A 12,340-nucleotide genomic window follows, 5' to 3' on the forward strand; every position below is an offset into this window, starting at 1 on the left:
AAAGAAAAGCTTACATTTTTGAATAAATGTATAACTTTCTCCAGGTTTTAGACAAGCAGAAGCTAAATAAAAATCTATCTAAAGTTGTTACTGCCATCTAGTGGCACAATTTTAGAGTTGAAAAGCAATAAAAAAATCAAAAAAAAAAAAAAAATCCACAAAACCACATTTTTTAGATCTGGCAGCTGTCTCATCATTCGTTGCCTCTGTGAAGCTGTAACTGATAGAGAATAAGAAATGTTTTCATACTTGTAGATGGGTGCTTCTGTGTGTCACTCAGCCATCTTCTCTTTAGCTCTTTCCATGGCTGGCCATCATCTGTCATCATCACTGAGGACGATCTGACTCTCTGAGCGATGTCCTGCACGCAGCACGCCCGTTTTCAATGAAAGACCGTACCTGTAAAGAGCGCCGCAAAGTATTGAGTTTTACGAAACGCGAAAGCACTTGTCCTCCCTCGCTCCCTGTAGTTGCCGTTCTGACAGCTCACTGCGCGGGTTTATGTTTCGCGGGAGCAGGCGGCTCAAATACTCACAATAACATTACATATTCTCAACGATATTTTCATCACTCAGATAGAAAAATGAGTTTATGGGTGGATAAATACAGACCAACGTCCTTGGCTAAACTCGACTACCACAAGGAGCAAGCAAACCATCTGAAAAACCTGGTAAAAAAGCAGAAACTATGTAGAAAGCTAATGCTGTTTATGTCTGACTCAAGTCACGTCAAATAACGTTAATTAAACCAGCGTAAATTATATTGTATGTATGTACACCGTTTGCGCTCTCTAACGTTAGCTGAATACAATTTTTTTTAAATGGTTTCTTTTTACAATTGCAGTAACAATACTGGCGACATACGTTTAGATAATATAATGGTGTCTCCTGGTTTGATTCCTCAGGTCCAGTGTGGTGATTTTCCACACTTATTGGTTTATGGACCTCCTGGTGCTGGAAAGAAAACACGGATCATGTGTCTGCTCAGAGAGTTGTACGGACCCGGGGTCGAGAAACTCAGGATTGAACACCAGTCCATCACGGTATTAAAAACATCAGATGCTTTGAACACCTAAGTTAACGTTACTAGTTCACTACAGTACTAGCTAACTGTTACTGTTTGTCTTTTGTAGACTCCATCGAAAAAGAAGCTTGAAATCAACACTATTGCCAGCAACTATCATCTAGAGGTGAATCCAAGGTAATAAAAAAGAGATGAACTCTGTATTTTTGTTGTCTTCACTTGCAGTTCCCTCATATCTGATCTGTTTCCCTCAGTGATGCTGGGAACAGTGACCGTGTGGTCATTCAGGAGCTGATTAAAACTGTCGCCCAGTCTCAGCAGATTCAGTCCAGTGCCCAGAGAGAGTTCAAAGGTTGGGCTTTGTTCGTTCATTGGGTTAGATCATTAATCTGAATCAGCTGAATAGCTAAGAGCTGTGTTTGGATATGATTACCTTTTATTAGTGATCCAGTACATTTCGAACGGTAGTGGCAGTAATGAATCTATTCACAGTGGTGCTGCTGACTGAGGTGGACCGTCTCACTAAAGATGCCCAGCATGCTTTGCGGCGTACCATGGAGAAGTACATGTCCACTTGTCGACTGATCCTTTGCTGTAACTCCACCTCAAAAGTGATCTCCCCCATCAGGAGCAGGTGTCTGGCTGTGAGAGTCCCTCTGCCAAGTGTGGAAGAGGTGAGGTTGAAAGAGAAAATACTTTAAGTTGATCCAAAGTAGAGCCAGACCGATATATCGGCCGATATTAGGCATTTTCCAAACTATCGGTATCGGCAGTTATAATGGCCGATAAATGAATATTTAAAAAATAAAATAAAAACGGACGAAACATGCTTGAACCATGTCATGAGTGTTGTATAGTTTGTCCACCAGAGGGCACTCTACACCGTCCCTTGGCAACACTCGTTGAGTTGGTCATGATACATACATTGCTTGAATAACAATTAAAAGAACATCCCCATCAGTTCTCTTTTCTCAAATAAGCATGACAAAATTTGTGGCCGGCGGAAGTTTCCTTGGCCTGTTATTTTGAAAATGTATGTTTTACAATTTGCAGTATGATGTAATCCATTGCTAAATTATGGTTCATCATAGACTAGCTAACCACAAAGCTAGCTAATGCCACTATCATCAGTCTGTTCTGTTGTGACAATAAAAGAAACTCTTAGAAAGTTTCTTTTTAAAATGCATTATCATATTATTTTGGTTAAAACTCATAAATAACTACAAATCTTAGGGAAATCTGTTAATGTTTTGTTGCGCCTTTCTGAAATAAAAAACTAAAAAAATATCGGATTTTAAAACCAAAAAATATTTGTATCGGTATCGGCCTTCAAAATCCTTTATCGGTCGGGCTCTAATCCAAAGTAATAGTATGTTACAAAAGATTTATTTTTATATATATAAATGCTGTTGTAACTTTCTATTCATCAACGAATCCTGGAACAATGTTTCAAGGTTTCCACAGAAATATTAAGCAGCACGACTGTTTTCAACGTTGATAATAATTAGAAATGTTACTTGAGCATCAAATCAGAATATTAGAATAATTTCTGAAGGATCATGTGACACTGAAGCCTGGAGTAATGATGCTGAACATTCAGCTTAGCCATCACAGAAATAAATTGCATTTTGAAATAGAAAACATTGTCATATTGGCTGCATTTAACTATATATTGTGTTACATGTGAAAACAACCCAACCTTTCTTGATCCTCTCAGGTGTGCAGTGTTCTGTCAGGCGTTTGCAAGAAGGAGGGCCTGCTGCTTCCTCCTGAACTGGCCAGACAGATTGCTGAGAAATCTGGCCGTAACCTCCGTAAAGCCCTGCTGATGTGTGAAGCCTGCAGAGTTCAACAGTGAGAGCCTTCGCTTCAACCAGAATAAAGAGACTGTTCTATTTAGCAGTGATAAATAAAAAAACATAACTCACATGAAGTGCAAGCCAAACATACAGTTTATGTTCTCTGTTCCCAGGTATCCATTCTCTCCAGACCAGGACATCCCTGTGACAGACTGGGAGGTGTACCTCAGAGAGACTGCTAATGCTATAGTCAGCCAGCAGAGCCCTCAAAGGTCACAACATGCATAAATACAAGCCAAAAAAATCCCCAGCTGTCTGCCAATGCTAATAACAGGACCTAAAAAGCGATGGATGTTAATAAATATGAACTTTCTTGAGCATGACTTGCCAAAGTCTTTTTCAGGGTTAAGAAAAAATCATTCACATAGTGATTATAGTAAATGTGGAATTGATTTTTTAATTTATTTTACATCATGATATTTTTTTAAGCAGTAATTGAGATGTTTGCAAATGACTAAAAACTTGTTTTAATTTCACAGACTTTTAGAGGTTCGGGCACGATTGTATGAACTTCTGACTCACTGCATCCCACCACATGTCATCATGAAGGTACAACTGCTTACATTCAGTTTAAATGTTTTATACTGGGAAATTAAAGTGAAATCACAGCTTGATTTTGACAACTGTTGGCATTGGTGTTCCAGGGCCTGGTGACGGAGTTGCTGAGTAACTGTGATGGACACCTGAAGGCCGAGGTGGTTCAGATGGCGGCGTACTACGAGCACAGACTGCAGCTTGGCAGCAAAGCTATTTACCACCTGGAGGCCTTTGTAGCTAAATTCATGGCCATCTACAAGAAGTTTATGGAAGATGGACTTGACAACTTTATGTTCTGAACTATTATAGGCTAAATTGAATAAAATATGTTGGGTAACTGTTTGTTTTTCATAATAAAAGCTATTAAAATGTTTTTGGACTGTTGATTTTGTCCAAAATGAATGAAATCCACAGAAATTTAACAACATAAAGTTACAGATTTGTGGACTGTACATATGACATTAAAGGCTTAGATGTTGCAGAAAATTATTAAAAAGTGCATATATATTATTACAGGTTTAATAAGAAAAAATTAAAGATATCGCACTTCATTACTTTGAAAACATTTATTTAATATATGACAATCTATGACATCATTTAGCTATACACTAAACAGTCAGTTTTTCTTTAACATGAAATAACAAACGTGCCAAATATGATGCACATATTTTACTTTTTACAAATAAATAGTGGTTTACACGATGATGCTGAAATTAAATAATTGGTCAGCCTCAGGTTGAGTTTAAAGCAGAAGCAGTGTTATGTAGGCTGTTCTAAACTAACCATTAAAACAAATAAATTAAAAGTATCCATTTCCCTTCATTTTCTGGTGGCTGATTTGTGCCTCTTGACGGCGTAGTAGATAATAAGGCACACTGTGATCAGCATGCAAGAGCTCACCAGAGAGAGAAAGCCAACGACAGGCTGCTTGGTGAGGATAAAACGTCCAGAGCTGTGCACTGGAGCGTGGCCACACTGTTGCTGAGGTGTGCCCGAGGCAGGGAAGCCATTGTGGTGGATGATGTTTTTGTAATGGGCCAGTGAAGATTTCAGAATGACCTCCTCCTGCACGTGACCATACATGCCAAAGCCCGGGTCCCGCTGGTCGCTGAATGCATACGCGAAATAGCCCTTTAGATTGACTCCATCTAGCGTATATGCTAAAAGAACAGATCAGAGGTTAGAATACGAGTGAAGTGAACTCATGAACCCATGACGTAACTATAAAGCGAGACCTTGCCAGTGTTTTGAGAATAGTAAACAAATATTTTTCCAAAGCTCAGATGAAGAGCGGTTCAAGTTTTCCTAAGGTCAGTTTCCCTATTTTTCTGTGTAATAATTAAGCCGCCGCGTGTGGATGTGTGTGTACAGCCTGAGATTTGTGCCTCTAAATAGAAACGGCACAGATTTGAGTCATCAGAACTTATCCAAGTGGGTTACACTACTAGGAAACTTAAAAAAAAATTTTTAAAAAACGATTAAAAAAAAATTAGGACACCCTACACACAGATATAAAAAAAATTCAAATAATGTTTGATTACATTTAAATTAAGTTTAATTGTTCATATAATAATACCTGTGGGTTACACTTGATATCAATATATTATTTGTTATGATTAATATAAATAATAATATTCATGATTCACATTTCCTTTAAGCTTTTTTTTTATAAATTAGGAATTGCTAATCATTAATATGAATATTTATTATAATATATCAGTTTTATGTGCTTGTTTCTTTGATCAGTTAATTAAGATGTCCATGTCATTCTTTCTTCAGTCGAAAAGAAATTAAGGTTTTTGATGAAAACATTCCAGGATTTTCTCCATATAATGGACTTCAATGGGAACCAAACGGTTCAAGGTCCAAAAGACAGTTTCAGTGCAAACTGTTCAAAGGGCTTTAAACGACACCAGACGATGAATAAGGGTCTTATCAAGCGAAACGATCGCTCATTTAGTAAATAAATAACAAAGTTTAAGTTTTATGAGCTCAAATGGTCGCCTTGCTCTGTTCTGTGACGCGCTCTCCTGTTTGAACTCGTTTATCAAGATAAACAAATCTTTTTCCGAGTCAATTCGTTCGTTGAATGAACCAAATGACTCGGAAAAAGATTTGTTCATTTTGATGAACAAGTTCGAACAGGAGAGTCACAAACGTGCGTCACAGAACAGAGCAAGGTGACTATTTGAGCTTATAAAACTTAAACTTTGTTATTTATTAATTAAAAGAGCGATCGTTTCGCTTGATAAGACCCTTATTCATCGTCTGGAATCGTTTAAAGCCCTTTGAACAGTTTGCAGTTTGCACTGAAACTGTCTTTTGGACCTTGAACCGTTTGGTTCCCATTGAAGTCCATTATATGGAGAAAAATCCTGGAATGTTTTCATCAAAAACCTTAATTTCTTTTCGACTGAAGAAAGAATGACATGGACATCTTGGATGACATGGGGGTGAGTAAATTATCAGCAAAAGTTAAGTGAACTACTCCTTTAATATACAGTATTTGATACCATAATTTTAATTCAGTGACTGAGACAGAGCCAAAAAAAAAACAAAAAAAAAAAACATAACATGATCCAGTTTCTTACCTTTCAAGGCCTCATTAATGTAGTTGTATAGGTAGTAGACGCGCAAGCTATCCTTAAATCTAGCGGTGTCCTCTTGAACGCCATTGGCCATCACATAAATGGGAACCCCTTTGTATCGGGAGTTAACCCAGTTCAGTGCCTTGCGAAGACCCCAGGGGACCACAGGAGAGTTGCGTCTCGGAGACATGATCCAGGTCACGTCAGATATCAACTGAACCTGCAACTTGTCCTTGAAGGTGTATTTGTCTTCCACCCCATCATATACCATCGAGGTAGTAAAATGGCTGATGGCGAAGAAATCGTAGGTTCCTTTTACCAGCAGCTGATCCTCTTTGCTGAACGTCGGTAAGTGGTAGTTGAAGAGGTCGATGTTGTTTCGCTGCTGGAGCCAGCTACGCATCACCGCCGGGTAATCACCTCTACCGAAGATGGGCTCGGCGAACCAGCCGACTCGAAAGTCCAGGACTCGGTTCGCAGGCGCCACGTCCTCCCTGCTGAACGAAAACGCAGGTTCGACCCAGTCCATGTGAAGAACCAGCGATACCTTTCCACCTTGGGCTTTGCGAAACTCGCCGTCGTAGACGTGCCAAGCCAACGCGTGCGCACGAAGAAGCTGGTGGCCCACAGTGTACTCAAGATCCTCGTCGTTAGGCTCATTCAGAGTGATCCACAGCTTGACATGAGCTCCCAGTCGTTGGAAACACAACCTGGCGTAGTCTGCGAATGCCTGGACTGTCTCCTCGCTCTGCCAGCCCCCACCAGCCTCCCTGGATGCCGGGAGGCTGGATAGTTTCCCTGTGTGGTGCCAAAGGGTCACAACAGGGGTCACGTTAACCTTACGTAGCTCACTGACAAAGCAATGGTAGTATCTTAGCAGAGTTTCGTTGGCCTCAGACACCCGGCCTGTTGGGGTGATGGAGGACCAGTTGAGGGAGAAGTGGAAGTGCGAGACTTTGATCCGGTGTACGTCGGACACCTGCTGGAGGACGCTGCCGTAGTCGGCGCAGTGGCGCGGCCTGTGTTTAGGGGGCGCCTGCACACCGGGGACCCTTTTCAACTCTCCGTTACCAGAGATGTTCCAGATATAAATGCTAGGGTCAGCAAACTGGGTTGGTGTAGTGTCAACCTTCAAAACAGGATCAGACGACATTCAGATGAAAATGTAATAAAACTAGGTTTTGAATACATGCAAATGATGTTTATCAATGTTTGAAGTTTGAGCAAAGGTCAAAGATTAAAGCTAGAAGCATCATGATTAACACAGAATCTAAATTCTATAAAAATGACCTTTGAATGGGACAAACAAGAACTACCGAGTAAGATTGATTTGCTGGCCTGCACTTTACATAGTAAGGACATTTTCTACTTTTTGATGAAATACAATGATGTGCATTTAGATGTAATCTGATTTTTTTTGGATGCATGTGTATAAAAGAAACTTTATGAAATATTACTATAAAATATAAATATTATATTTATTTAATTTGTTATATAGTTATATTTCTTATATACAGTGTATATAAATACGCACACATACTCTCTCTCTATATATAAATGCTGGTAGCCCTCAATCGGGTCATGGGGTCTATATGACCCCACACAGAAATGAAGGCCTAGTACTACATAAATGCAATATATCATAAAAAATAATGTTTCATATGCAAGCTAATGGTGTAGTTGAGGAATTGTGTGGTATATGGATACATAAGTACTTTATGTCTCCAAAAACACAGCATTAATGAATAGATGAGAAGTAAACAAAACAAAACAATATTATTTGTATGATTAAAAATTTATATTTTTTTGTACAATTACTCAATCAATTGTTGGGGTCGTATAGAAGACCAGAAGTGTAAACAGGAAACGAAGAAGGTTAAATTGATTAATCATGATGTTTATATAATGTGTACATATGTGTGTGTGTTTGTGTGTACACACATATATGTATGCATACTGTATATTTTAATATATATATGTGATACTGTATTTATATATATATATATATATATATATTATGTTAGATGCGATTAATCGATTTGACAACAGCACTAATATATTATATAATATAAAATCTAATAGTAATGCATATTTTAAAACTGTTCAAATATAAAATATGTATCATATACATTATCAAATCAATGATAAAAGCAACCAGGATAAGCTGTACCTGTATGGAGTTGGCAGCGAGTCCCCAGGCAAAGTCACATGGGAAGACACCCTGTGCAGGGCGGTTCTCAGGAAGCTGAGGGAAGCCATTCTTCTCTATTAGTTTGCTATAGAAAGTGGCAGATGTCTTCGGCTCTCTCTTCAGATCAGGAGTGTTGAAATCCACAAAGAATAGCCCCCGTCGTATTCCATATTCCCGGTACCACTCATACCCGTCCAGCAGAGACCAGGCTGTGTAGCCAATCACGTTTACTCTATCAAAACGGATTGCTATAAAGAGAAGACAATGATAGTTCAGAACCAGTTAGTGATTGTGAAATGTGAATTGTTGAAAATAGCAGAGCTAAATGATAGTTGAAACACATTGTAAATGCTTCTAAAGATATTATAATCTCAAAATATCCTCAGTTCATATACAGTGTACCTTTCAGAGTCTCCATAATAAAGCGCTTCAGGTAGTACATATGCTTGGCATCCTTTGTTTTCGTGTTGCCACTTCCATACCAGCCACTCTCCACAACAAAGATGGGAGGATTGTTGTACTCGGCGCGGACCCAGTACAGCAGCATCCTCAGACCTAGGTCTTCAGTCTGGCCGAAGCGCAGACTGTCATTGATCAGCTGAAAGCTAAGAGCCGGTCCATGAGACAGGGCAAAGAAGTCCGCCGTACCATTAACATACACGCTCTCAGCCTCCGTGAAGGACGGCAGTCTGTGGGTCAGATTGTGTTTCATGCAGGGTGGATAGTCTCCATCCACAAACAACGGACGGGCGAACCAGCCGAGAACGAAGTCCAGAGAACACTGGCAGGCTCTGCGGCTCTCCTGCCTGGTTCTGCTGGGCTTGATCCAGTGGGAGGCCAGAGCCATGGACACTAGCCCACCCTGACGGGAACGATAGCGGTCGTCATACAAGTGCCAGGCTGCAGCATGAGCCTAGACGGGAACAAAATACATGGCTATACATTATATTTGAAAAATATCTATATAATACAGCACTTTGAACTACACAAATTGAACCAACATGATAATAAAAAAAAAAAAAAAATAACCATAGCCTATCTTCCTAGCCTATTAATGAAATAAAAAACATCATTTTTTGTTTGTTTATATATATATATATATATATATATATATATATATATATATATATATATACACACACTGGACACTTTATTAGATACACCTGTTCAATCAGCCAATCACATGGCAGCAATGCATTTAGGCATGTAGAGATGGTCAAGGTGATCTGCTGAAGGTTAAAATGAGCATCAGAATGGGAAGAGAGGTGATTTAACCTGTTGATCTACTGAGATATTCACACACAACCATCTCTAGGGTTTACAGAGTATGGTCCGGAAAAGAGAAAATATCCAGTGAGTGGCAATTCTGTGGGTGAAAATGCCTTGATGATGCCAGAGGTCTATGACCAGACTTGTCCGAGCTGATAGAAATGCAAAAGGAACTCCTTGAAGAACCTTGAAGTGGATGGTTTACACTCATGTCAGCTAAGAATAGGAAACTGAAGCTACAATTCAGATTGGCTCACCAAAATTGGACAATAGAAGATTGGAAAAACGTTAATGGTCTGATGAGTTTTAATTTCTACTGCAATATTTGGCAAGGTTGTGCGTGTTGTGTCTTCTTCACAAATGCTTTGCTGCATACCTCGGTTGTAACGAGTGGTTATTTCAGTCAAAGTTGCTCTTCTATCAGCTTGAATCAGTCGGCCCATTCTCCTCTGACCTCTGGCATCAACAAGGCATTTTCGCCCACAGGACTGCCGCATACTGGATGTTTTTCCCTTTTCACACCATTCTTTGTAAACCCTAGAAATGGTTGTGCGTGAAAATCCCAGTAACTGAGCAGATTGTGAAATACTCAGACACCAACAACCATGCCACGCTCAAAATTGCTTAAATCTCCTTTCTTTCCCATTCTGACGTTCAGTTTGGAGTTCAGGAGATTGTCTTGACCAGGACCACACCCCTAAATGCGTTGAAGCAACTGCGATGTGATTGGTTGATTAGATAATTGCATTAATGAGACATTGAACAGGCGTTCCTAATAATCCTTTAGGTGAGTGTATATATCAACTACATACAGAAACATTTGTTAATTACATAAATAAATAAATACGTGGCTCTAATTACCTTCAGAAGATTGTGTCCCACTCTGAAAGGCAAATCTGAGTCATTTTTGATACCAGGAGCCACAACCCCAGTTCCATATCCATGCCAGGCCACAACAAAAGGATTGTCAATGGTAATCCAAAATTTCACATCTGATCCAAATGTTTTAAAACAAAAATCTGCATATTCTCTGAATAGATCCACCATAACCGAATTGCTCCAGCCTCCAAAGAGGGTTTGCAAACTGTCTGGAAGGTCCCAATGATATAAAGTCACAACAGGTTGCACTTTCACATCTTTTAAACCTCGAATTAGACTTTTATAATATTCCACACCTTTTTCGTTGTAACTTTCTTTGGTGCCATTGGAGAAGATTCGCGGCCAGGACAGAGAAAACCGGTAGTGACTGACCCCAAGTTGCTGCAGGGCTCGGAGGTCCGCCGGGATGTTGTGATAACTGTCACTGCCCACGTCGCCTCTGGACACACGGGTCCCTCCGCGAGTAAAAGTGTCCCAGATAGACTTACCCTTCCCGTCTTTTTCCCAGGCTCCCTCCACTGAATATGCAGCCGTGCCGACGGCCCACATAAACTTCTCGGGGAAAATGTCATAAAGGAAGGCTTTGTCACCGGGATATGGAAGTTTGCTAAACCTGTCCCATGTGTGCAGTCCTGCGCCTGGATCAGCTGCTGTCCACTGTAGCCGACTGAACAATACAAGCGCCAAAACAATCCATGCGACTGTCATGGTGCCGGAGAACTGGACAACTTTCCTTATGTTAAACAAGTGAGTTGTGTCCCTTACCTCACTCCGAGTCGCTTGTAACTGCGGTATAATGCACCTGGCCCCATCTGGTCCCGTTTTTTGTCCTCTCAGGAAATCTATCAATTATTACCCAGGCACTTGACGGGTAAATAGGTATCCAAGCGCTGCGCAATTCCAACCTCCATAATAACACATTTCCTCCTGCTAGTGTATGATAGGGCAAATATAATTACAAAAAACAACAATTTGATTTCTCCAGTGGCTCTAAATGACACCTGAATATCTTTTAAGACTGAAAAACGTATATGAATGAACCATATATCACAGGAATACTGATCAAAACGGACTATTAATGAGTTTCAATGACAAACCATTTATGAATGAAATCAATCAGTACATTACATTAATGTTAACAACTCAAACTTTGTACAAAGTATTTAAAAAATATCAACAGAATTGAAAACAATACTTCATACAGTCATTATGAATTGGTCAATCCAATTTCAAGTTCTTTTCCATTTCTATTTTGTTCGGGAAGCTTTTGCACAGTTGCGGACCTTGGTTTTGCACCTTGATTGCGAAATAAAATTAACACTTTCAAATACATAAAAATACAATTTGTACTTTTAAATTGAATTACATTCGTAATATAGCAGAACGCATATAAGTATCTCCATCTGGAAGGCGCATGTCCTGAACGGAGCCAGAAAGAAAATTTGCCATTGTAATACATTAATGCCAATAATATGTTCCCCGAGATTGTTTTATTAGTTATAAACCAGCCATTGGGGCCTCTGAAGGGGCCATGTTCAAATGATCCTGGCCATTTGCCTGTCTGACTCAAGCAAAACATCAATATTACAGTAGCATTGACCGCCAATGTACATAATTTAATGAAATAAAGAATGTATGACTTTTTTATTTTTATTGCAACTATCTGCTGCTCTCTATAATCACACAATATTATTTTTCAATAACTGAATAGCACATAATATTATTTCTCAACACCAATCCTACCTTGTCGCATCCATGAGGGAAAATCAATGGTGTGAGTCTTGTGTTTCCCTTCAGGGCTTGTTTGTCAAATTTTTAAAGGTTATAGTCAAATTTATTGGATCCCATATAGATGAGTTATAGAGATGATTGGCTAGAAAGAGAAAACATAGGAGGAGAAGGAGGGAAAACAAATCCATCACTTTGCAATGATGTATGATACTTTAAGCTGGAATAAAAAATACAAACACAGAGCATTGAACTTACTTGAATAT

The 12,340-nt window shown here is 39.4% G+C and overlaps 2 protein-coding genes across 2 annotated transcripts; one reads left to right on the top strand and one right to left on the bottom strand.

The window, feature by feature from the left end:
* Positions 1 to 456: 456 nt before the first annotated feature.
* Positions 457 to 3,792, top strand: rfc3 (replication factor C (activator 1) 3). Its single transcript, XM_039676262.2, has 9 exons — positions 457 to 670; positions 905 to 1,042; positions 1,133 to 1,200; positions 1,278 to 1,375; positions 1,516 to 1,697; positions 2,741 to 2,877; positions 2,996 to 3,094; positions 3,362 to 3,431; positions 3,527 to 3,792. The coding sequence occupies exons 1-9, from the start codon at positions 584 to 586 to the stop codon at positions 3,716 to 3,718; spliced, it is 1,071 nt and encodes a 356-aa protein (XP_039532196.1). The 5' UTR covers positions 457 to 583; the 3' UTR covers positions 3,719 to 3,792.
* A 174-nt stretch (positions 3,793 to 3,966) lies between these two features.
* kl (klotho) lies at positions 3,967 to 11,182 on the bottom strand. The gene is made up of 5 exons (XM_039676261.2): positions 10,329 to 11,182; positions 8,601 to 9,111; positions 8,178 to 8,446; positions 6,011 to 7,136; positions 3,967 to 4,579 (listed from the first exon to the last, which is right to left on the bottom strand). The coding sequence occupies exons 1-5, from the start codon at positions 11,052 to 11,054 to the stop codon at positions 4,239 to 4,241; spliced, it is 2,973 nt and encodes a 990-aa protein (XP_039532195.2). The 5' UTR covers positions 11,055 to 11,182; the 3' UTR covers positions 3,967 to 4,238.
* Between the last annotated feature and the right edge of the window lie 1,158 nt (positions 11,183 to 12,340).

Source organism: Pimephales promelas, chromosome 23, assembly GCF_988280905.1.
Source record: "Pimephales promelas chromosome 23, fPimPro1.hap1.1, whole genome shotgun sequence".
Taxonomy (NCBI): Eukaryota; Metazoa; Chordata; class Actinopteri; order Cypriniformes; family Leuciscidae; genus Pimephales; species Pimephales promelas.